Source organism: Jaculus jaculus, chromosome 1 (assembly GCF_020740685.1).
Source record: "Jaculus jaculus isolate mJacJac1 chromosome 1, mJacJac1.mat.Y.cur, whole genome shotgun sequence".
Lineage (NCBI taxonomy): Eukaryota > Metazoa > Chordata > Mammalia > Rodentia > Dipodidae > Jaculus > Jaculus jaculus.
The window spans coordinates 108,640,610-108,667,355 of record NC_059102.1 but is presented as its reverse complement, the minus strand read 5'-3'; the positions used below and the strand labels follow the sequence as shown (position 1 = coordinate 108,667,355).

Sequence of the window (26,746 nt, the reverse complement as noted above, 5' to 3'; positions counted from 1 at the left end):
TGCCTTCTTTGTCTCTCGATTAATGTCCCTGTAGCAAGCAGAGGCATTCACAATCATTGCATTGACTGTAGGAACTGGGCTCAACGTAGTGTTCAAAATGTATGTGATGAATGAGGATGAGGATGGTGTTTCCCCACTGAAGAATACTTTCAGAAGTCAAAACAGACCCGACATCTCCCCCCTCACCTGTCCTTCATATTTCCCTTACTCCAAGTTAGAGCATCAGGAGACACACCTAGCGCCGGGAAGAGCAAGTAGCACAGGATGACGGAGCTCAGGCTTTTCCAAACAGCCTGGTATGCAACACAGTGGCTCAGCCACAGTGTTATTCTGGACAAGAATTCAACTTCATCAAAGCTTTAGCTTCCTCAGTGTGAACCAAGAGTCATGCTAGATCTACTTTACAGAAACACTTTTCAACAATCACTAATAGGATACCACGCATAAAGCACCCACTAGTGTATGGTGTGGGCACAGACAGCAGAACCTCTAAAAATGTAAACACAAAGATCAATTACCCTTCACTGTCCCGGGGCCCTCATCCATTACAGCAGCTCAAGAACACTTGAGCATACAGTATTCTGCCTGTGTTCTAAAACACTGACCCAGGATTCCAACAAGCAAAAAGGACTCAGGTTGCCAAGAGAATTAGAAATAATTGATTATGTAGTGCCAAAAAAACCATTGTTTTATGACCTGGGGTTCAATTCCCCAGTACCACATAAAGCCAGATGCAAAGTGGCATGTGCATCTGGAGTGCATTTGTGGTGGGTGAAAGCCCTGGCACACCTATTCTCTCTCAAATAAATAATTTTTTTGGTTTGTTTTTTGAGGTAGGGTCTCACACTACCTCAGTCTGACCTGGAATTCACTCTGTAGTCTCAGGGTGGCTTTGAACTCATGGCGATTCTCCTACCTTTGCCTCCCAAATGCTGGGATTAAAGACATGTGTCACCACAATGGCTTAAAAAATATTTTTTAATGAGGGGAGGGGCACTCCCTTGGTATTCTTGCTGGAATTCCAGATTACAGAGATTTGGATAAGGAATAACTTATTTATAGGTGGTGGGAACAGTTCCCAAGATTAGTGTAAAATAATTTGATTCTGACTTTGCCAGTAATCCCAAGCAATTCCATGAGCCTCTAAAACTCAGTTTCCTTTTTTTTTTTTTAACCCTTTTTGTTTTTTCGAGGTAGGGTCTCACTTTAGCCCAGGCTGATCTGGAATTTACTATGTAGTCTCAGGGTGGCCTTAAATTCACAGTGATCCTCCTACCTCTGCCTCCCGAGTGCTGGGATTAAAGGTGTGCACCACCAGGCCTGGCTCAGTTTCTTTTTATCTCTAGACATAGGTCCTTTCATCTCTGGGCCACATGAACCTATACTGAGAAAGTATTAAATGCCTTTGGATACAGTCTACTTATCTACTGGAAATGGGGGCTGCTATGAAAAGAAAAAGAACAAAACCAATAAAAATGAGAGTATTTGGGTGTAACTACAACAGAAAAAAAAAGTAGAACTTGTGGAATAAGGATAAAAATGAGCTCTCAAATCTGTAAGAAATATAAACTCATATATGAATGAAATGTAAAAATAAAGGGACTCAATAAAAGATGATGGCTAGATCTGTACTACAGTAATTTCTGTTACTGAATGGGAAGAAAAACACTTCATTCTGGCAGGCAATCCTCTTCATTGATTTAACTCTGAGCACTATTTTTTGTTGTTTGAGACAGGGTCTCAATCTTGCCATGTAGCTGAGGATGAGCCTCAACTGAACCTGCTGCTACCTCCCTCACCCTCCTGAATACTGGGATTACAGGTGAGTACCACCATACCCAGTTTCATATGGTGTTGGGAATCAAACCTCGCGTTTCTTACATGCTTGGCAAGCACTCTAGAAACTGAGTGACACCCCCAGCTCCCAAAAGAGCGAGCATTCTTTACAAGTGAGGTAACACCCCTTATTTTAATATACTGTGTTATCTGCTGCCTATCTCCCTCCCACAGAAAGTAGCCTATCAGGCTAACCACCTCACTCCTGCCTACTACACATGCTCCTTTTTTGGCCACTATGACTTCCACAGGGGCTGGGGCTAAATTCCCACTGACAGATTTCCAACCTACAAAAGAAGGTCAATCTGACTTAAATCTTCAGAGCCCCTGAGTAAGTCTGCTCATAAATGAGGAAACTGAGGCTGAAACAGAAGAAGCCATTTGGCATAGGTCACAGAGCAAGCTTATAACCCAAGTGACACTTAAACTTAGCTTTCTGTAACTTATTCCAATTTATAAGACTGAGCAAGATCAAGAAGTTTGCATGCAAAAACTGTACCAATGATGCAGGAGCACAAGATCAGTAATTACATGTCCTTGATTGGTCCTCCTACATCTCAGAAAGGCCACAAAAGTCAATACTTTTCTGTTAAAGCTAGTCTGGAGGAAAACTTAAGATACATGTTTAAGGTTATTTAAAAAAAAAAATCAAAAGAACAAAATATTAAAAATAAAAACAAAGAATAACATCACTTAGGAGGAACTATAGGAATATGCATACAGGCCCCCATATTTAAAATTGGGACTCCTGTAAAAAAGCAGAAAAAATATCACTTTCACCATCATTATTCCCAACCATTTCCCCCACTACAGATATGAAAATGAAAATGACCTGTAACTCTGTTTCCAAATTCTCAATTACTTACTAAAGGTTCCAAGGTGCTGATATCTTTCAGTGTATTTCCACTTAGGTTTAGATGTGTGAGATTTGGAAGTTCTTCTGCTAATATGTCCAAACCTCCAAAGATTCTATTGTCGCTGAGCTCAAGCTGTAAAACAGATCACATACACAAATACAGAGTCAGGCACCATTAAAATGTCAAATAGCAAATAGTTCTCAAACACTTAAGATAAAATAATCACAGGCATGGTTGCATACATCTGTAACCCTCATAGTTCAAGATGTGAAGCCAGCCTGAGCTACACAGTGAGAGCCTGTCTCACAACAAAAACCTCCAAAACAAAGATTCCTATTTCTTTTATTTTAAATATTTGTAAGCAGATACAGACAGAGAGAATGTGTATGTCAAGGCCTCCAGCCACTGTAAACGACCTCCAGATGCAGGTATCACTTTGTGCATCTGGTTTTACATGAGTACTGGGGAACTGAACCAGGGTTGTTAGGGTTAGCCTTACCTGCCGTCTCTCCAGCCAGCCACTCCCCCCTTTAAAAAAAAGTTAATGCTACTTTTACTTTGAGTTAGAGAAACTTCTTTGCAAATTGTGGTGACCACTGGGAAGACTCAAAACTCAAAGTGCTAAGAAGAAGTGACAGTGGAGTGTTCAGCACTAAGTGAGACATACCTCCAAACTCAGGGACCATTATGGAAGAGGTGGCAGAAAAATGGTGATAGCCAGACACGGTGATACACACTTTTAATCCCAGCACTCAGAAGAGTGAGGTAGGAGGATCACTATGAGTTCAAGGCTACCCTGAGACTACATAGTAAATTACAGGTCAGCCTGAGCTAGAGCAAGACCCTACCTCGACCCCCTCCCCCAAAAATACTTTCCACCTTCCCAGATGGTTCTTGTTTACTGAAAATTAAAGAAAAAGCACATACCTTTTTCAATTTAGGTAGCTTGGGTAGATTTGAAACTGACATCAAACCTACACCTATTAAACTGAGGAACTCTAAGTTCACAAATTCCGATGTTAACCCCTCAATTTTTCCATCATTTGATTTGCAATTGTCCAAGACAAGCTCTCGAACCTGTGAATAAAAAAGGGGGGATAAGTTTTCAAAAGCATATAGAGAACAAAACAAAAACCCCAATCTTCAAGATCCCATAAAACATTTATGTAGAGGGCAACTCTTTACTGAGCCTAGTAACACAGCTACAAATAAATGAAAAATGATTAGGTTGCTGACGGCAACATACTAAGAGAAACATTCAAAGACAAATGTTAATTAATACTATAATGGTCTCTACTACATTTCAAAGCAGCACGGTAGTCAGGATTTCAGTTAAGGTGTGTCCCCGTGGTGGTTGTTCTTGACAGGGCTTTGAGTGCAGAACAGAGACAATTCTTAAAGCAGTCTCCTGTAAAGCCCAGGATAGACATAAACAAAGAGAGAGCTTCCCTTTCCCCATCAAGATCTCTAAGAAGTTCTGGGTTACCGTTTGTATACCTGCACTTTCCAATCCAGTCTTTACTAAAATTATCTACCATGGAAGGAATAAAGACACTAGCCATCTTAACTCAAAGGAAGATCCATCTAGGCTGTGCATGGTGGTACATACACTTGAGAGGTGGAGGCAGGCAGACTACACCAGCTGCAGCTACATGATGTCCTTTCTCAAATGGTGAACAAGAGGGCTGGAGAGGGGGCTCACAGGGTAAAAGCACTTCCTGTGGACCCATATTAAGAGGTGCACATGGCCAAGCACATGTGTAGCCCCAGTCCTGAATGAAGTAGAAACTGGAAAATGGAGTGGGGTGGCAAGTATGGACCAGCAAACTCTGGCATCAGTAAGAGACTCCTGCTCAAGTAAGACCTGGTAGTGGGGTTGGAGAAATGGCCCATTGGATAATGCACTTGCCACTCAAACTCAAATTCCATCCCCAGACCCAACATAGCCATAAACTGGCATACTTCTCTAATTCAAGCATACTGGTGCTGCAGCTGACAGCTATACAGAAGGCAGAGACAGGAGAATTTTCGGGAAGCTTGTGGCAAGCACAGCAAAGAACAGAGCAAGAAACCCTGCCTCAAATGAGGTAGAAGGCAGCGAACTGACCCAAAAGTTGTCTTCTAACCACCACATTCACACCAAAAGAATGCACGCAATACACCTGCACACACACGCGCGCGCACACACACACACACACACAATAAATAAAGAAAAACTGTTTCAGTTGGGGATGGTGATGCACACCTTTAATTTCAGCACTCAGGAGGCAGAGGTGGGAGGAATGCTAAGAGTTCAAGGCTACCCTGAGACTGCATAGTGAATTCCAGGTCACCCTGGAATAGAGTGAGACCCTACCTCAAAAATAGGCAATGAATAAGTAGCAGACCAGGTGTTGTGACACACACCTTTAATCCCAGCACTCAGGCAGCAGAGAGTAGGAAGATCACAGTGAGTTCAAGGCTAGCCTGAAACTACACTAACAGTGGTATGGGACACTCAGTGGTCCCCTCATGCTGTAGGAAAGTACACCTCACTGCAAGGAGGCACACAGGTACCACATGGGCATATGCACGTGCATAAACCAACCCCCCCCACACACACCATAAATACATTAGATTCCTTTTTCAGTCCTGAAAGTCTTTTTCAGAATTCAAATCCATGCAAGGGTATCATGGCTGATGATTTTAATAATAATTAGTAAACTACCATAATTCCTTTTGCTGTGGGGTTGTTTCTGAAGCCTGCTACTTTAACACACTTTGATCTATTTACAAGGATGGCAACTGCAGTTTTAATGACTCCACAAAGGCATTCTTGTGTGACTCTACCATGTTTAACAGCATTAAACAAGAATACATATGGGAGACACCGAGAGCCTAAAGATATGAGGTGCTAGTAACAATGTCTTTACCCAATACAAACCCAGTGATGCTACTCCAGTTACAAGTGGGCCATACATACTGGTTTGGTACATTACAAAAGACACAGATTTGGAATCAATTCTCTCAACATGTTAAACGACTCACACTTCTCAGTGTTCAAGAGTCTTGGTTTCAGAAGCATGCACATTTATTACGTTTGAGGGGGAACAGGGAGGATGCTAGAGAGTTGAATTGAGGGAGAGGGAGAGAAAGAATGGGCGTGCCAGGGCCTCCAGCCACTGCAAACAGAACGCATGTGCCCCTTGTGCAACTGCTAGCATGGGTCCTGGGGAAATTGAACCTGGGTACTTTGGCTTTGCAGGCAAATGCCTTAACCATTAAGGCATCCCTCCAGCCTACCTTTTCCTTTTTTCATCCACTTTCCTAAATACCATTGCCATTTGTTCCATTGTTTGTCAAGGAACCAGCCTATAAGAAAACTCAAGCCAATTATGACCAGAGCTGAGCTATCTATGGAGACATTCCTCTGCTGCTGGACATGGCAGCACAGGTCTTTAATCCTAGTATTGGGGAAGCAGAGGTACAGGACTGCTGAGTTCAAGACCACCCTGAGCCTATATAGTGAATTCTATGTCAGCCTGGGCTAAAGCAAGAGCTACTTTGGAAAAAAATAAAAACTAATACTGCATTAGAATACCATTAATAAAAAGGTCACCCAGGGCTGAGGAAATGGCTTAGCAGTTAAGGCATTTGTCTGTGGAGCCTAAGGACCCTAGTTTGATTCCCCAGGACCAATGTAAGCTAGATGCACAAGGCGGCACATGCAGCTGGAGTTCATTTGCAGTGGCTAGAGACCCTGGCTTGCCCATTCTCTTTCTGTATCTGCTTCTTTCTCTCTCTCTCTCTCTCTCTCAAATAAAATTTTTTAAAGGTCAACCAAAAGCTGGGTTTACTAGTGCACACCTTTAATCCCAGCACTTGGGAGGCAGTGGTAGGAGGATCACTGTGAGTTCGAGGCCACCCTGAGACTACTTAGTGAATTCCAAGTCAGCCTGGGCTAGAGTGAGACCCTGACTTGAAGGGGAAAAAAAGTCAACCAAGTATGATGATCAAGAGAAACTCCTGGCCTGGCATGGTGGCGCACACCTTTAATCCCAGCACTGAGGAGGCAGATGTAGGAGGATGACTGTGAATTCGAGGCCAGCCTGGGCTAGAGTGAGAACCTATCTCAAAAACTGAAAAAAACTTCAAAAACAGGATAGTACGACAACCCCCCCCCTTCCACTTTTTTCCCCCTGGTTTTTTGAAATATATTTACTATATAGGTCCAGGCTGGCCCTCAACTTTGGTGCTTCTTGTTCTGACTGCTGGTATTACAGAACTGAACTTCCATGGCCCATTTACAAAACTAAAAAGAGTAGATCAAACAGAATGTTATACCAATGACACTCCTATACCAGTAGATTAGGTGAGAAGAGACCCTGCCACACACTGCCTTCCAACTTAGGGGTACCCCCCCCCCCAGGTAGGGTCTCACTCTAATCCAGGCTAATCTGGAATTCCCTATGTAGTCTCAGGGTGGCTTTGAACTCAGTGATCCACCTACCTCTGCCTGCTGAGTACTAGTATAAAAGGTGTGTGCCACCATGCCAAACTTGGTAAAATCCCATTTTAACTACTGTAAGGAACCATCAGAAACTACTATGGAGAGGGGGGGAATTCCATAGTATGGTAGTTTGAATGGATGCCCCAAATACATTCATGAGTCTATTAAAGCCTGTAATTTATTTACATCTGCAGCTGCCTGTCTGGAAGTGTTACTGTGAGCAGATCCTAGTGTCCAGACCCAAGGTGTATTTGGGGTGTATCTGTTTCTAGACAAAAGACATGTAGAGTGCTGGCATTCTGCCATTATGTAGTTCCTGGGTATGTTTGCTTGTGCTGGTGGTGGTTGCTTTATTTTTCCCTCTGCCTGAACCTGTGCAAGTGGGCCAGCTTCTTCTGCTAATAATATGGAACTTCCCCTCTTAACTGTAACTTCAATAAATCCCTTCCTCCCATAAACTGTGTTTGGTCTGGAGGTTCATTCCAGTGACTGAAGCAGTCGTATTACATGATAATCCCAGAAGCCAGGAACATTTTAATTTCAAGGCTATCCTCTCTGCTATATAGTGAGACCCTGTCTCAAATGTGAATTACAACTAGTTTGCTAAAGCAAACAGCAGTATGAAGATTGTGAAGAGACAACTGGGGGAACGGGGCTGTGTGTAGGTTTAATTGAGTTGCAAGTTGGGTATGAGATAGAGAATCATGGCTAGAACTCCATGGGATCTTGCAAAGATATAAGAGGAATTAAAGGTGTGACACCTAAACCTAATGCATCATTAGTCTCAAACACCTAGGAAAATACAACTAGGCATGGTGGCACACACCTGTAATCCCAGCACTAGGATGTTGAGGCAAAAGGATCTAAAGTTCAAGGCCAGGGCTGAATGAAGAGATGGCTTAATGGTTAAGGCGTTTGTTTGCCTGCAAGGCAAAGGATCTTGGTTCGATTCCCCAGGACCCACAAGGTGGCACAAGCATCTGGAGTTTGTTTGCAGTGGCAGGAAGCCCTGGCGCGCCCATTCTCTCCCTCCCTCTCTCTCTCAAATAAAGTTAAAAAATAATAAAATAAAATTCAAGGTCAGTCTGGGCTACTTAGAAAGTTCTAGGCCAGCCTAACATACAAAGGAAAGCCATGAAAAAAAGGTAAGGGGGGCTGGAGAGATGGCTTAGCGGTTAAGCGCTTGCCTGTGAAGCCTAAGGACCCCGGTTCAAGGCTCGGTTCCCCAGGTCCCATGTTAGCCAGATGCACAAGGGGGCGCACGCATCTGGAGTTCGTTTGCAGAGGCTGGAAGCCCTGGTGCACCCATTCTCTCTCTCTCTCTCCCTCCCTCTGTCTTTCTCTCTGTGTCTGTTGCTCTCAAATAAATAAATTAAAAATTAAAAAAAAAATAAGTAAGGGATGAGCCAGGTATGGTAGCACACTTTTAATCACAGCATTCAGGAGGCAGAGGTAGGAGGATCAGCATGAATTCAAAGCCACCCTGAGACTACAACAGTGAATTCCAGGTCAACCTGAGCTACAGCCAGACACTACCTCAAAAAAAAAAAAAAAAAAAAAAAAAACAAAGCAAAAAAAAAAAGCTATGCCATGTGTGGTGGTGCACACCTTTAGAAGTAAGGACTAGGGAGGTGGTTCAACAGATAAGGGGGCTTGCTATGACAGAACAAGGCCCAAGACCCTTCGAGTTTACACCTAGCACCCACAAAAAATGCAGGACATGGCCACACACAACCTGTTATGCCAGTCTTGTGGGAAGTCGAGACAGGAGAATTGCTGGTGTTAACTCTCTAGCCAACTGGAATGAAAACAGGAGCCTTAGGGGCAGTGAGACTCTGTTTTCAAGGAAACAACTGCAGAAGAGTTAAGAGAAAGATATTCTATACTTTCATCAGATCTCCACACAGGGCACATGCATCTGCACATACACGTGCAAACCAAGTAATATAAATAAGGTGCCAGGCGTGATGGCACACACCTTTAATCCCAGCACTCGGGAGGCAGAGCCAGGAGGATCACTGTGAGTTCGAGGCCACCCTGGGAATACATAATGAATTCCAGGTCAGCCTGAGCTAGAATGAGACACTACCTGGAAAATAAATAAATAAATAAATAAATAAAGTGAATAATATGATGTCTCAAAAAAAAATTATGAAGAGATGAATCCTGGGTATAGGGGTATATGTGTTTAATATCAATACTTGGGAGGTGGAGGCAGGACTACAAGACCAGCCTTGGCTACACAGTCCTCCTGTTTAAAAAACACAAATGGAGCTGGGCATGGTGGCACACACCTTTAATCCCTGGGCTAGGGAGGCAGAGGTTGGAGGGTCATCATGAGTTCAAGGCCACCCTGAGACTATACAGTGAATTCCAGGTCAGCCTGCACTAGAGTAAAACCCTACCACAAGAAAAAGAAAAGCAAAAACAGGGCTGGAGAAATGGCTTAATGGTTAAGTGTTTGCCTATAAAGCCTATGGACCCTGGTTCGAGACTCGATTCCCCAGTACCCACATAAGCCAGATGCACAAGGTGATGCATGTATCAGGAGTTTGTTGGCAGTGCCAAGAGACCCTGGTGCACCCATTCTCTGTCTCTCTGCTACTCAAATAATAAATAAAACAACAATAAAAAAAAAAACTGGGGGGGCGGGCGGGCAGTGTAGCTCAGTGACACAGGCGAGACAGCTCTCCTGGAGAAGAGGTTGGATGAGTATAGATGTAGCTAAGTTTCAAAATGAGAGAACAAGAAGTTCAAGGAATGCTCACCTGAGTGAGAATTAATTTTCCTCCCCAGTAGGAGCCAATAAATAGGACAGAGGCTGCCTGGCTAAGCAAAAAGGACCTGTCCCTTGACTTCCAGGAATGCTGAGAATGTCAAGAAATGTGCTACCCCTGGAGCAGAGCTGAAGAGGCTCAGTAAAATAAGCCACTGGAGAATAAGCACCAAAGTGGGAATTACTACACAGTCTTATTTAAGGTCATGCTCAGCAGTGAGATGTCTGCAAACCCCACCAGCTGCCTTCTAGTCTGTTTAAAGTTCTAAACAGAGTGGTTGGCAAAGACTAGTCATCCCTTTTATGCAGGTAGTCAAAGCAGGACGACGGCCCACAGTCAGCCTGCATTACTTAGCAAGGATGTTTGAAAAGAACAAAGAGGAGCCAAGCACGCAGTGCACACCAGTAATCCCAGCACTAGGGAGTCAGTGGCAGGGGGATCCCTGTGAGTTTGAGGTCACCCTGAGGCTACACACTGAATTTCACATCAGCCTGGGCTAGAGTGAGACCCTACCTCAAAAAAGAAAGAAAAAAGGGAAGGAAGGAGGGAGGGAAGCATTACTTCTGTATTTGTACAATTTAAGGAGCCATTTGGTCCAAGAGGGAATTAAATGACCTTCTGTTTCTGTTCAAAGATGGAAAATTGAAGACACAAATCATTATTCTTTTTGGTCATTCTCCTATTAAGCTAGCTTCTTCTCAAACATGAATAAAGCTGGGCATGGTGGAACACACCTTTAACCCCAGCACTTAGGAGGCAGAGGTATCAGGATTGCCTTGAGTTCAAGTCCTCCCTGAGACTACATAGTGAATTCCAGGTCAGCCTGGCCTAGAGCAACACCCTACCTTGAAAAACTGAAAAAAGAAAAAAATAAGAGTAATAATACTTAGGAACTAAATGTTCATGGTGGTTCGTGTTTTTAATCCCAGTACTTGGCAGGTGAAAGTAAGAGGACAGGCATTCACAGGGAGTTGGAGGCCAGCCTAAACTACATAAGACCCTGTCTCAAAATTTCCACATTACTTTGTCTACTACTTTTTCACTGAAAACTGAACTATATATTGTGATCACACAGGTTTTTCTTCCTCTCCAGCTTGTTCTCACTTGCCACTACCTTAGCTACTCTGGAAATGGGTCAATTTTACCTAACTGGTTGGGTGACCTTCCCCTGTTGCATTCCTGTGAGAGGAGAGGGGGAAAGGCATGGAGAAATTAAACACCATTTTGAGATGCCAATTATTTTGTTGTTTTGGTTCTGAGACAGGATCTCACTCTATAATACAGGCTGGCCTCAAACTTGTGATCCTTCTGCCTCAGCCTCCCAAGTCCTGGGATTTCAGTGTGCACCTACCTCAATGTCCAGTTAACAATGACCAATTCAGAAAAGTACTAAGTGGACAGTGGTTCTGCTATTACTGCCATGCCTGCTTCTCTTTGCAAATTTGGATTTTTTTTTTTTTGTTTTGTTTTTCAAGGTAGGGTCTCGCTCTAGTCCAGGCTGACCTGGGATTCACTATGTAGTCTCAGGATGGCCTCAAACTCTGGGCAATCCTCCTACCTCTGCCTCCTAAATGCTGGGATTAAAAACGTGCACCAGAAGGAATTACCATGGTATATATTTTATAATCATGGAAAATGCTAATAAAAATTTTAAAAAAAAAAGTGCACCACCAGGCCTGGCTGTTTTTTTTTTTTCTTTAACATCTTATTTTTATTTATTTGAGAGAGGGGGAGAATGGATGCGCCAGGGCCTCCAGCTGCTGTAAACGAACACCAGACACAAATGCTACCTTTTGCATCTAGCTTGCGTGGGTCTCGGGGATTTAACCTAGGTCCTTTGGCTTTACAGCCAAGCCCTTAAGCCCTAAGCCATCTCTCCAGCCCTTTTTTTTTATGACAGGATCTTCACTCCAGCCCAGGCTCACCTAACACTCACTTTGTAGCTCCAGGCTGGCCTCGAACTCACAGTGATCCTCCTCCAAGTGGTGGAAGACTAAGGGCATGCACTACACATAGCTTCCTTGCAATGTATTAACCTACTTTTCTTTAAAAATAAATACGGTAGAAAAAAAAAAAAAAGGCCAGGCGTGGTGGCACTCACAGTGATTCTCCTCCCAGCACTCCGGAGGCAGAGGTAGGAGAATCACTGTGAGTTTGAGGCCACCCTGAGACTACATAGTGAATTCCAGGCCATCCTGAGCTAGAGGAGACTCTACCTCAAAAAAAAAAAAATTATTATTTACAAGCAGAGGGAGAAAGGGGGGGTGGGAAGAAATGTTGCACCAGGGCCTCTAGCCACTGCAAAGGAACACCAGATGCATGCACTACTTAGTGCATATGGCTTTACGTGGGTATTGCAGAACTGAACCCAGGTTGTCAGGCTTTGCAGGGAAGTGCCTTAACTGCTGAGCCATTTCTCCAGCTCTTTTACCCTTTTATTTTACAAGACTTTCATTTCAAAAGGGATGGCTTAATGGCTAAGGTGTTTGCCTACAAAGCCAAAGGACCCGGGTTCGATTCCCCAGGACCCACGTTAGCCAGATGCACACTTCTAGAGTTCGTTCGCAGTGGATGGAGGGTCCCTTAGAGGGCCCATTCTCTCTTTCTCTGTCAAATAAATAAAAATATTAAAGGAGCTGGGTGTGGTGGCACATGCCTTTAATCCCAGCACTTGGGAGGTAGAGGGTAGGAAGATCACTAGTTTGAAGCTACCCTGAGACTACATAGTGAATTCCAGGTCAGCCTAAGCTAGAGACCCTACCTTGAAAAACCACACATACATATATTAAAAGAACATTTGCAAAACAATAGAAGGTTAAGGTATAACTCAGAAGTAGAGTGCCAGGCATGCACAATAAGCAAAATGACAACAGGCTCTATCTGTTTCTCCCTATCTTAGTGCTTGAGTTACAGGTATGTACCACATCAGGCTCACATGTGGCAGAAAAGTCAGGAAGGATACATTGAAAGGAAAGCTCCATATTCTCCAGTCAGGTAAAGAAAGGATCCTGAGCAATTTGATCTATGGAGACACTAAAAAGGCTACAAAATATTAAATGATAAAGATGTTCACCCAAATATTTATTTAAAAAAAACAAGATAAGTACAAGTTTGGAAAATTAAGAAATCTTGTAAAGTATACACCTAAATGCATAGATGTTAAGTGTGATTTTTTTTTTTTGCTTATCTCTTTCAATTATTTTTGACTTATCTGTACCTAATTTTTCTTCAAAGATGTATTTCTTGTACAAGGGGGAAACTCCCCAATTAGTTGCTATGCAAACAATTAGACTACCCAATAGCGCTCAAAAATCACATCACAGCAGAGAATAAACGCCAAACGTTGGGGGGTAGGAGATGCAACAGGGCAGCAAAAAAGGGAAATGCAAGCTAAGGGAAAGTGTCAATTTCCCCAGCAAACAAGGGCGAAGGAAGACTAACAGCAGGAGGATCATCACAGTCCAGCATACTGTACAGTGTTTCACAGGAGCATGGAATGTTATTTATCACTGCAGGAAGATGCTACTGAGTTTTCTAACCTTGAATGAAAAGCATACACAGCTGTTATGAAGGGTGGCGGTCCTGAGCTGTGGGCCACATCGGTGCTCATGACACTATATGTACATGCACTGGAAAGATGAGACCCTCACCTAAGAAGAACAGGTATTCCTTTCCTGTCCTAGCACACAACTAAATATGGTTTATATCCTGCTATAGCATGCCAGGGCTTTACCATAATGCCCAATCTCTGTGGCATATATGATATGTTGTAACACTGTTCAACTCACTCTCAGTGAAGTAATACACATCTTTTTCTTTTTCTGAGCAACATGGGGGATTGACTCAGGGGTAGATACATACAAGATAAGTGCTCTAATACTGAGCTACAACCCCTATCAGAAAGTGGTCATTTGTAGAAACTATAACGTTTCCTAGGGGCTAGGGATCAGGCCCACTGACAGAGCACATGCTCTGGGTCCAATCCACAGCACCAAAGAACAAAACTTCCTACTCATGTCTACATTCTTTTTCTTCTTCTGAAGCAGGGTCTCAATCCAGGTTAGTCTGGAATTCACTCTGTTGGCCTAAAACTCAAGGTGATCCTACCTCAGCCTTCCAAGTGCTAGGATTAAGGGTGTGTGCCACCACACCAAGCTCTTTCTTTTTGTATTACACATTATTATTTATTTATGAGAGTATAGGCCTCTAGACACTGCAAACAAACTCCAGAAGTATGCACTACCATGTGCATACTTTTTACGTGTGTACTGTGGAACCTGGGTTCCTAGGCTTTGCAAGCAAGCACCTTAAACACTAAGCCATCTCTTCAGCCCTGTACTAAACATTTTTAAATGGTTAAGTACCATACTTAATTATGCAATGTCATTTTACAGCACTGTCCCCCACTATGAAGATATACTCTGATGAGGCACTTTGGCGCACACCTTTATTACTACTGAGTCCAAGGCTAGCCTGTGCTACAGTAAAGATGCCTCAAACAACTCACCCAAAGAGATGGGCTTAAACATAGAAAAACTGAATTAAGTATATCTTTACAAACTTTCCTTTGGCTTAAAAAAAAAAACACCATACAGTAAACATGTTAGAAGCATTACCACGCCAGGCATTGTGATGCTCACCTTTAATCCCAGCACTTGGGAGGCTGTGGTAGGGGGATGGCTGGTGAGTTTGAAGCCAGCCTGACACTACACAGTGAAATCAAGGTCAGCCTGGGCTAGAGAGACCTTACTTTGAAAAGCCAAAATAAACGTTACCGAGATGTTCGAGTCCCAAAATAAAATGCCCCCCCCACCCATCTGGTTTAAAAAAAAACAACTTAAGTGCTGGAGAGATGGCTTAGCAGTTAAGTGCTTGCCTGTGAAGCCTAAGAACCCGGTTCGAGGCTCAATTCCTCAGGAATTAGCCCGCTGCACAAGGGGACGCACGCGTCTGGAGTTCGTTTGCACTGGCTGGAGGCCCTGGTACACCCATTCTCTCTCCCTCTTTCCCTCTTTCTCTGCCTGTTGCTCTCAAATAAATAATAAAAAAATTTTAAGAAGCAAGTAAGGTGCTAGCCTTCAAGCCAAAGGACCCAGGTTCGATTCCCCAGAATCCACATAAGCCATATGCACAAGGTGGGGCATGCTTCTAGGGTTCATTTGCAGTAGCTGAAGGCCCTGGCAAGCCCATTCTCTCCCTCAAATAAGTAAAAAATAAGTAAAATTTAAAAAAATCACAAATGAGCCAGGCATGATGGCACACTCCTTTAAGCCCAGCACTTGGGAGGCAGATGAGGATGGATATGAGTTTGAGGCCACCCTGACCCTCAGACTACATAGTGAATTCCAGGTCAGTCTGGACCAGAGTGAAACCGTACCTCAAAAAAAAAAAAAAAAAAAAAAAAAAAAAAAAAAAATTCAAGCCAGGCATGGTGATGCATGCACCTTTAATCCCAGCACGAGGGAGGCAGAGGTAGGAGAATCACAGAAAGTTCGTGGCCACCCTGAGACTACACAATGAATTCCAGATCAGCCTGGACCAGAGTGAAACTCTACCTCAGAAAACCAAAATAACGTATTATTCCTTCAAAGCCCGTCTGTCTTAGGTTAAGACTTCCCAAATGAGTACCTAAGTGCCATCTGTCCTTTAGGACTTCCCTTTTAGCCCCCTACCCATCTAGTTGATGGCCTCCCCGTGCCACTACACGAAGGTCCCTCCAATTTGTGCACCGCGGGGCACTAACCTGGCCCCAGGGTCAGAGGCTTAGAAGTCGTGTTCACGCTGGTTTCTCGGGCTCTGGAATACTAATAAACTACTGTGGTTCTGGAAGGCAGCCCTGTCCAACGCAGTATCCACTAACCACTTGTTGCTTTTGGGCACTTTTCATGTGACTAGTATGACCCACAAACTGACTTTTTAATTAGTTACATGGCTCTGTCCTGTTTTTGGCAAGAGGCCTTTTCAAGACTTAAGTTGAAAATGAGTACTTTGTCTAAAATGTAGTTACTTCAAAGTCTGGAAGGAGCAAGTCCAGGAGAGCGAGCACATCCTTTCAACTTCACCAGGGAGGACGGTTAGCCATTCAGTGTACTAGCACGTGGTAGGCACAAAATGTCTGACGGAGGGACGGGAAGAGACATGTGCATTTAAACCCCCACAAGCGGCGGGAGAGAGGCCACCGCTCTCCTTCCTCGGGGACCGCCCTACACCTCGGCGCCGGTGACCGCGGGGCCCGGGGCGGGCGAGGGGGGAGGAGGGGTGGTGGCGGTAACACAAAGGTTCCAGCTTCCCAGGGGCACACCCCGGCCGGCCGGCCCCCACAGGTTCACAACTTGTTGACCACGGCCACCTGCGCGCGCCGGGCGCGGCCTCCCGCCAGCCGGGCAGGCGGAGGCTCGGTAGGGTCCCCTCGGCCGGAGGAGACCGCTTAATCGATCAGCAGGGAGGGTGGGGGGGGGGGGTCCCCTGGCCTCCACCCCGGGACACGGACCAGCGAGTCGGCGGCCCGGGCCCCACAGGCGCCGCACGCCCGGAGGCGGCGTCGGACGCGCGGCGGGCCGCGGAGGCCGCTCCGAGCACGTGCGGGGCACAGGCCGCCCGAGCCCCGAGTGTCGGCGGCCGCCCCCGTTGCCCTTTTAAGAAGGAGGAGGAGGGGTGGCCGGCGGGCCGTCCACCAGCCGAGGAGGCCGAACGCCGCTCTGCCGGGGCAAACGGAGCCGAGCCGAGCCGAGGCGGCGCGCGGGGACGCGGTGGGGGATGGGGCGGCCCCGGGGCCCGGCGGCCGGCGCGAGGGCGAAGGCGGGTGGACACGACCGGCTCACCCGGCGGAGGAAGACGGCGCCCGCCAACATGGCGCTGTGGCGCGCCCAGGCTGGCGCGCGGAGCCGCCGCCCGCCCACACCGAGGGGCCGGGCTCTCTCGGTCAGGGCCCCGGGCGGCGACGCGGGGGTTGGGTGAAGCTACCGTGGCGAAGGTATCTGGCCGACCGGGAAGGACGGCATGGCGAGGGCCGAGGGCGGAAGGAGAACGAGGCAAATGAGGAAGAAAAGTTGTATTTTTTTTTTTTTAAGGCTTGAAAAAATGGCGGGAACCGCATCCTTTTTTCAAACTTGGCCTCGGGAGGGGCGGCGGTTGCGCCACCTCCGCCGCCAGGCCCGCCCCTCCCCCGTTCCGCGCCAGGCCGCGCCCGCCCAAGGGCCCGCGCTCGAGGGGCTCCGAACCCCCCGGCCTCGACCCCCGGCCCGTCGCCGCCAGGCCCACACCACCCGCCAGGCCCCGACCCCGCGAGCCCGTTCGTTCGGCCGGCCCGCCCGCCCGCCCTCTCCGTCGCCAAAGCCGGACGCATGGAGCCCTGAGCCCCGGCCTGGCCGGCGGCGGGCCCAACGGGACTGACGGCGGCGGTTCCTCGGCAGGCCCCGGGGCCTCCGCCCGGCCGCGCATCCCGGGAGGCTGCAAACATGGCTCCCAGCGTTACACAACCCCCGCGCCCGCTCGCCCGCCCGCCCTCGCCGCCGGCCACACGCACACGCGCTCCCTGCGGGAAGAGCAGCAGCTCAAAGTTTGATTCTCCACCCGCCGCCCTCCCCGCGGCCGCGGGGGCCCGCGGGCGCCAAAGAGTTAATGCCCGCGCGCTCGCTCCCCCTCCGCGCCTTCCGCCCGCCCGCCCGCCCGCCTTGCCCGTCCCCGTCCGAGCTGCGAGCAAGCGTCTCCGCGAGTCGCGGCCGGAGACCCACGGCCCCGCAGGTGGCCACCATTACGTGCAAGTCATGGGGGAGGGTGGAAGAAACGGACGCGGGCTCCCGATGGGGGGGGGGGTTCTGCTTACAGCTGCCGGGGTTCGGTTCCTCAGCTCCAGGTGGATCCTCTTCTTCATGTCCATGTTCCCCTCGTCCCCCCTCTTCAAACTTAACTTTCCGCGGCGGGGGGCGGAGGGGGGAGAGGCGTCCCGGCCTGCGCGGCGAGGGCCGTCGGAAGGGGCTGGGGTGGGGGGGAGTGTGCCGGCGGCGAGCGGCGGCGCGGTCCGAGACGGCGTGCGGCGAGAAGCGTGCGGAGCCCCCGGAGCCAAGTTACTCGCGGGAGCGGAGAGAAACCATGGAGGGAAAAGGGGGCTGGAGCGCGGCGTTGGCCTCACTACCGCCGCCCCCGGCCGCGGCCCCGCACTGCGCTTAAACCGGCGACGCGGCGCGGCGAGCGATGCTCGGCTCCTCTCGGCCCTGCGCGGCGCCGCTCGGCTCGGCACCCGGGCTGCACCAAGGACGGGCGGGCGGGGAGGCGCGCGGCGGGAGGCGGGGCGGAGGCTTAAGGCGCAGCCCCGGGAACCCGGCGCTCCTCCTCCCGCCCTCCCTCCGGTCGCCGCACGTGGGGCAGCTGATGTAAGACCTTCCTGGGGGCTTCCGCGCCCGCCGCCTAGCTGGATCCCCGCTTTTTCGTGCCGACGTTGGTTGGCGCGAGAGGAGTGATCCAGTGCGGCTTCAGGGATTCCTCCTGGGACCCAAGTTCGTCCGCGTTGCCACGAGATGTGAACAGTTTCTTCCCGCCCCCTCCCCGCACAGTCCGAGCCTGGGGTTTTTGGGGTTCACTCACTCACCCCTCCCAATCTTGGGCAAACAGCCTGATCCCCGCAGTCAAATGATGCCGCAAGTTCCATCGAGGACCCCCCTCCCCCGTGGGGACGTAATCGCTGCCCGCCTGAGTGGTACCTCGTGGCACTGGCGCGGTTAAGAACCGTGCGGGGCCGCAGGGACCGTGGCAGCTTCGGCCGCTTGCCCAAGCGATGCTCTAAGTGACCCGTCCTAGTTCAGGAACTTTCCCTCCGTGTTTGTTTTAAAACATTTTAATATGAGTTAGCAAATGCAAACATTTTTAGTGGAGCCTCAGTCTCCTGCTCCCCAGCAGCAGACCTTTCTGCGCTTGGGGCACCCCGGTGAGGTATGTAAATCCTAGGCCTCCACTTGGGGGAAGCCTGGCCGGCAGCCTTTGTTATGGTCTGGCTCAGAGGGTCCCTGTAGTTACAGCACAATGTTGGGGTGAGTGCTTTGCCGGCCACTGGGGAGTAAAAGCATACAGTGAGTGTGTCAATTCAGATGGCTTCTTGTTTCTTGTATTGACAGGAGGCGTCAAAGGTTAAGCACAGTTTATTGGACAAAAGTGTAAACCTCTATGCGTTAGCCAAAGGTATTACAAAGTTAAGCCTTCTTCCTACTTTTCCTTAGTGGCCAACAGTCCAAACTTTTTAAATCAATTACATATCAACTTTTAAACTAGTTATTTCAAAAGAAAAGATGTTAGATTATTATGGAAAAAGGCAAAAACTTCAGTGTGTAGCTTCATAAATCCTATCTTCTTTTAAGAAGTACTTGGTGGGGAGGGGGGACTGAGGAAATGGATTAGCAGTTACAGCATTTGCCTGCGAAACCTAAGGACCCAGGTTCGTTTCCCAAGAACCCAGGTAAGCCAGATGGGGGCACATGTGTCTGGAGTTCGTTTGCAGTGGCTAGAGGCCCTAGCATGCCCATTCTTTCTTTCTCTCCATACTTAGGGGCTGGAGAGATGGATTAGTGGTTAAGGCGCTTGCCTGCAAAGCCAATGGACACAAGTTTGATTCCCCAAGACCCAGGTAAGCCAGAGGCATAAAGTAGCACATGTGTCTGGAGTTCTTTTACAGAGGCTGGAGGCCTTAGTGTATGCATTTCCATCCCCCCCACCTTCTCTCTCAAATAAATAAATAAATGAAGTACTTAGGCTGGGGTGGTGGCGCACACCTTTAATTCCAGCACTTGGGAGGCAGGGGTAGGAGGATCACTGTGAGTTCAAGGCCACCCTCACACTACATAATGAATTCCGGGTCAGTCTGAGCTAGAGTGAGACCCAACCTCAAAACACCAAAAATAAATAAATAAATAAAAATAAATGAAGCACTTAAGCAAATAAGCAGAAGAAAGGGTGAGCTCCTTACCTGTTACCAGGGGCATTAAGATTATGAAAATGGGCCTGAATGTATGGCTTAGCAGTTAAGGCATTTGCCTACAAAGCCAAAGGACCCAGGTTCTATTCCCCAGAACCCACGTTAGCCAGATGCACAAGGCGGCAAATGCATCTGGAGTTTGTTTGCAGTGGCTGGAGGCTCTGACACACCCATTCTTTCTCTCCCTCTTTCTCTCTGTCAAATAAATAGATAAACAAAGTATTTTGTTAAAAAAAATTATGAAGCTACAAACTGCAACAATAAAATCTGGGTACAGTTCCATGAGCTAAAAGACAATCGCTGAACATCGGCTTTTAGGGCCTAGCAGTGCACCTTACAGCTGTATCATTTAATCTCCAGACAATCTTGTGAAATGGGTGATATTTTAGTTGTGTTGCACAGGTGAGGAACTGAGTTTTAGGCACTTTATAAAAGAATCCCTGCCAACAATATGTGGAGCTAGTATTTAGCCTTAAGACAGTTCTGGTTGCAAAGGCTGTCATCTTTCTGTTGTACCCCCAGTTTAGGCTGAGTCATGGGCAGGGCACACCTGCTTAGGAACAGTAGATTAGCAGTTGCAGAGAACGTTGATAGCAGACAGCATGCAGGTGTCCTCTTGCAAGTGAAGAGGGTGCTGTTGATGGTGTCCTGTATGTAGTAGAGAAGAATTAGGTTTGTGCTAGAGAAGGGGTAACCTAGTGACTCCCAAGAGAGGCTGATACTGACCCTAGGGAGGATGGCGACAAATCTTGAGGCTGTGTTCTCTCTTTATGACAAACTGAGGTATGAAGAACTTTCCCTGTAGTACATAGTTCATAGAATAAATGTGAGTTATATAAGATTAAGCTACAAAGTAATTCATAAACAGCCACAACATGCAGCAAATAGAAAGAAAGCAAAAGAGCCAGAGGAGGAGAGACTACAGACAGGGCACTGTGCCTTCTTACACAGCCGGTGCTGGCATGCACCTCCGTGAACAAAGAGCGTGTGTTCCAGTGACATGCCTCTTTGTCAGGGGCTTCGCTGCCAGAGGCATAAATCACACACGCTGAACAGGGTGTGTCTTGCTGCCCTGCCAGCATTTACAGGACTCTCAGTCCACAAGCCTGAAGGGACTGTTGTCACACGGCCTGCTTTTGAATATTGCTGTGCTTAACATCACTCTGTGTGCATCTGTGTGTAAGGAAGACAGAGAATATACAGTCGTATCTAATCTGGTGCTCTGTTGCCATTGGGTTTATGGATTTGAGCTAGTGCTGGAAGGGGATGGGGAAAGTGGAACCAGTTTAGTTTGTCAGAGAGACTAAATGAGGTATGAATTTCTTCCACGGATGCTCTTTGTCCAATAAGAAATCATATCAAGCAATGCCAGGCACCTCTTTGAGCCTTAAAACTGCTTGCTCATAAGTGTGTGAATTCTAGTAAGCTTTAAAATACTCCAGGGCCAGGCCCTGTGGCTCACACCTGTAATCTCAGGACAGTGGAAGCTGAGGTAGGAGGACTGCTATAAATTGAAGGCCCGCCTGGGCTACAGAGTGAGTCTCAGGTCAGCCTGAGCTAGAGTGAGGCCCTAATAAAATAGGGCTGGAGAGATGGTTTAGGGGTTAAGCTGCATGCCTGCAAAGCTTACCAAACCAGGTTTGATTCCCCAGTTCCTAAATAAAGCCAGATGTGCAAAGTGACATATGCATCTGGAGTTTGTTTGCAGTGCCTGAAGCCCTGGCACACCCATTGTCTGTCTGTCTGTCTCTCTCTCTCCTCTATTTCTTTCTGCTTGCAAAATAAATAAAACAAAAAATATATTAAAAAAAAAAAAAGCCAGACCTTTAATCCCAGCATTTGGGAGGGGAGCTAGAAGTATGAGGATCACCGTGACTTCAAGTCCAGCATGAAGACTAAATAGTGAATTCCAGGTCAGCCTGGGCTAGAGCAAGACCCTACCTAAAAAACAAACAAACAACAACAAAAAAACGCTGGGCATGGTGGCCCAGCGCTTGGGAGGCAGAGGTAGGAGGATTGCCACCTGAGACTCCATAGTGAATTCCAGGTCAGCCTGGGCTACAGTGAGACCCTACCTTGGAAAAATAAATAAATAAATAAAATAGTACAGGGAAAATGTCTCAGTAGTTAAAGATATTTCCTTAAAAACCCTGAAGGCCTAGGTTCAGTTCCCCACTATTCATGCAAAACTGGACCACAAAAAGCTGGATGCACCAAAGTGAAGCATATTTATATTTTCAGTGGCAAGAAGACTGTGTGCACACACACACTTGCAAATAATATTTGCAAGCAGAGAGAGAAAATGAGTGTATCAGGGTCTCCAGCCTCTGTAAATAAACTCCAGACACATACCCCACTTTGTGCATCTGGCTTTGCATGGTTACTGGGGAATCTAACTCTGGTCATTATGCGTTGCAGACAAACACATTAACCACAGAGTCCTCTCCAGCTCATATAAGAAAATGAAAATACACTTGGGAGGCAGAGGTATGAGTATCACCGTGAGTTCAAGGCCACCCTGAGACTACATAGTTAATTCCAGGTCAGCCTGGACCAGAGTGAGAGCCTACCTCGAAAAGAAAAAAATTGAGGGAATGAAATCTGGTCCAGCCATTGTGGAAATCAGTGTAGAGGCTCCTAAGACAGCTAAAAATAGATATACCATAAGACCCAGCTATAGCACTCCTAGGCATATATCCTAAGGACTCATCTCATTACCTTGGAGATACTTGCTCAACCATGTTTATTGCTACTTAATTCATAATAGCTGGGAAATGGAACCAGCCTAGATGTCCCTCTACTGATGAGTGGATAATGAAGATATGGTACATTTATACAATAGAATTCTACTCAGCGGTAAAGAAAAATGAAGTTACGGAATTTGCAGGAAAATGGATGGATCTGGAAAGGATTATACTAAGTGAGGTAACCCAGGCTCAGAAAACCAAGCATCACATGTTCTCTCTCATATGTGGATCCTAGCTAGAGATGATTGGACTTCGTGTGAGTAGGAAGAAAACTCAGTAGTAAAGGCCAGTAAACTAGAAAAGAAATATAAAGGGAAGAGAAAGGAAGGGAGGGGGGTACTTAATAGGATGGTATTGTGTATATATATATATATATATATGTAGAAGAATAGATTAATGGGGGTGAAAAGGTCCAAAGTGAGGTCAGGAAGAGATTGAGTAAAGGAAAGGTGGAGGGAGGGCTAATCAAACTCTAAGAGGATATAAATAAATCATATGGAATTCTACTTTTTTGGACAATGGAACACTCAGAAGCCATAGATTGTTGCTAGAAAATTTTCAGCGCCAGGGATGGGATACCTTTCAGTGAGTTGTTGGCCAGGGAGGTCCCCGATGCCCCCCAAACATAGGCCATTGCCAAGGCCCTTAGATTCCCACCAGGAATAGATGGTAAGACCCTATTGCTGAAGACTCCACATACTTGGGCTGCAAGGCCACTGAGAAATCCTGCTGGAACTGAGCTGATAACCTCCTCTATGTAGACCAGCTGAGAGAAAGCTGGAAGAAGCCATTCTACATGCAGTTCAATGGGAGAAAGAGATACCACCAGTGAAGATACTCAATAGTGGACACTGCAAGCCTTATATTTGGCCAGCCAGGCCAAATGAGCCAATAGGTGCAATAGTGGCACATCTGTCATGGTAGAAACCAACTGCCCTCCAATTGGACTGGAGGCCCGCTCCATGGGAGGGAATACATCCCTGATACTGAAAACCTACAACAGGGGTAGTCATGAGCCCTAGGGGTGTAACATCTCCTGCTGTCTGGATAAATGTATAAACTATGCTTATCAAACTGCCCAGTAAGCACTTCTCTTAATGTTCATACCTTTATATTAATGCTACTCTCACTTTTGGTAGAGAATCCTCTCTTTTCAGATGGCAGTGACCTTGGGACAACTCAGAAGGTATCATGGTGTTGGAAAGAAGTGACAGGAGTGCTCAGTACTGTAATATCTCTATCATACCTTCCAAGGCTCAGGGTCTAATATGGAAGAGGTGGCAGAAAGAATGTAAGAGCCAAAGGAAGGGTAGGACTCCTTACAACGTGCTCCCTCCATACACAAAATGGCCTAGATATCCATGACCTCAAAGTGCCTGACACTACCTACGCGAGGCCATCATAAGAGGAGGAAAAGATCATGACTTCCAAATAAAAGAGACTGATTGAGATGGGGAGGGGATATGATGGAGAATGGAATTTCAAAGGGGAAAGTGTGGGGGGGGGAAGGGAGAGTATTACCATGGGATATTTTTTATAACCATGGAAAATGTTAATAAAAATTAAGAAAAAATTAAATAACAGATTGATGAAAAATAAAATAAAAGGGAGACTGAGATGAGGAGGGGATATTATGGAGAATGAAGTTTCAAAGGGGAAGGTCGGGGGAGGGAGGGTATTTCCATGGGATGTTTTTTTATAATCATGGGAGTTGTTAATAAAAATTTGGAAAAAAGCAGGGTGGGGTGGTACACACTTTTAATCCCAGCACTTGGGAGGCAGAGGTAGGAGGATTGCCGTGAGTTCCAGGTCAGCCTGGGCTAGAGTGAGACCCTACCTGGAAAAAACAAAAAATAAATAAATAAAAAATAAATTGGAAAGATAAATAAAAGTAAAATGAACATACAGGGCTGCACAGATGGCTTAGTGGTTAAGGTGTTTGCCTGCAAAGCCAAAGGACCAGGTTCAATTCCCAGGACCCAAATTATCCAGATGCAGAAGGGGGCACACATGTCTGGAGTTCATTTGCAGTGTCTGGAGGCCCTGGCACAGCCATTCTCTCTTTCACTCTCCCTCTTTCTGTGTCAAATAAATAAATAAAAATAAAATATTTTTTAAAAAAGAAAATGAAAATATGGGGCTGGAGAGATGGCTTAGCAGTTAAGGCACTTGCCTGTGAAGCCTAAGGATTGAGATTTGATTCTCCGGGTCCCACGCAAGCCAGATACACATAGTGGCACATGCATCTGGAATTCATTTGCAGTGGCTAGAGGCCCTAGCATGCCCATTCTCTGTCTCTCTCTCTCTCTCTGTCTCTAATAAATAAATAATATAAAAAGGAAAAACCAATATATATCTACACATATATAAAAAAGAAAAGAAAAATACATTTTTAAAAATGAAATTATGGGCTGGAGAGATGGCGTAGCAGTTAAGCACTTGCCTGTGAAGCCTAAGGACCCCGGTTTGATGCTCGGTTCCCCAGGTCCCACGTCAGCCAGATGCACAAAGGGGCGCACGCATCTGGAGTTCGTTTGCAGAGGCTGGAAGCCCTGGCGCGCCCATTCTCTCTCTCTCCCTCTATCTGTCTTTCTCTCTGTGTCTGTCGCTCTCAAATAAATAATTTTAAAAAATGAAATTATGCTGGTGTACGCCTTTAATCCCAACACTCTGGAGCCAGAGATAGGAGGATCACCGTGAGTTTGAGGCCACCCTGAGACTACATAATGAGTTCCAGGTCAGCTGGGGTTAGAGTGAGACCCTGCCTCAAAAAACCAAAATAAATAATAATAATAATAATAATAAATAAATAAAAATAAAAAGGAGCCAGGCGTGGTGGCACACGCCTTTGATCCCAGCACTGAGGAGACAGAGGTAGGATTGCCATGAGTTTGAGGCCACCTTGGACTACCTAGTGAATTCCAGGTCAGCCTGAGCTAGAGTGAGACGCTATCTCAAGCCCTGCCCCATATATATGTGTGTGTGTGTGTGTGTGTATACACACACACACATATATGTATATATATATATGCACATATATATGTGTATATGTATATATATGTATATATATACACACACACACATATTGTTTTTCACCAGGTGTTGGTCGTGTACACCTTTAATCCCAGCCCTCAGGAGTCATAGGTAGGAAGGAGGATTGCCATGAGTGCAAGGCTACCCTGAGACTACATAGTGAATTCCAGGTCAGCCTGAACTGAAGTGAGACCCTACCTTGAAAAACCAAAAGAAAAATATTTTCTTTTTTTCTCATTTATTTATTTGAGAGAGAGAAAGAGGTAGAGAGAGAATGAGCACCCCAGGGCTTCTAGTCACTGCAAAGGAACTCTAGTCACATGTACTACCTTGTGCATCTGGCTTATGTGGGTACTGGGAAATTGAACCTGGAGCCTTAGGCTTTGCAGACAAGTGCCTTAACCGCTAAGCCATCTCTCCAGCCCTAAAAAAAAAAAAATTTTCAGGGGGGGAGAGGGAGGAAATTACCATGGGATATTTTTTTATAATCATGGAAAATGTTAATAAAAATTTAAAAAAAAAATTCTCCCCCATATTTACAACACAGTATAGCTACTTTTAAAAAAATTGTTCATTTTTTGTTTATTTATTTGAGAGCGACAGGCAGCAAGAGAAAGACGCATATCAAGAGAGAGAGGGAGAGTGGGTGCGCCAGGGCTTCCAGCCACTGCAAGCAAACTCCAGATGCATGCGCCCTCCTTGTGCATCTGGCTAACGTGGGTCCTGGGGAATCGAGCCTTGAACCGGGGTCCTTAGGCTTCACAGGCAAGCGCTTAACCACTAAGCCATCTCTCCAGCCCACTATAGCTACTTTTATAGCAGTTGAGCAACAAATGTTTGCTGGTAAACTAATGTCCAGGAGTTGGGAGTGGAGTTCAGTAGTAGAGCACTTGCCTAGCATGCATGCACAAGGCCCTGGATTCAGTCCTGAGAATAACACCAAATTAGAGGTGGGGGTTGAGGGAGGGAGAAAAGGAAGAAAAGAAGAGAGAAAAAAAAAAGAGAGAGAGAGATCTATCTTGTCAGCTGATGTGTGAACTCAT

The 26,746-nt window shown here is 46.4% G+C and overlaps 1 protein-coding gene across 1 annotated transcript in view; it reads right to left on the bottom strand.

Annotated features, from left to right (window-relative positions):
* The window catches only part of Anp32b (acidic nuclear phosphoprotein 32 family member B), a 30,020-nt gene extending 11,907 nt beyond the window's left edge, over positions 1-18,113 (bottom strand). The window contains exons 1-3 of the mRNA XM_004656951.2: positions 17,785-18,113; positions 3,621-3,770; positions 2,703-2,825 (exon numbers count right to left, since the gene is read on the bottom strand). Of these exons, the coding sequence (XP_004657008.1) occupies positions 2,703-2,825; positions 3,621-3,770; positions 17,785-17,838 (327 nt within the window). The 5' untranslated portion in view covers positions 17,839-18,113. The remainder of the gene's footprint in view (positions 1-2,702; positions 2,826-3,620; positions 3,771-17,784) is intronic.
* Between the last annotated feature and the right edge of the window lie 8,633 nt (positions 18,114-26,746).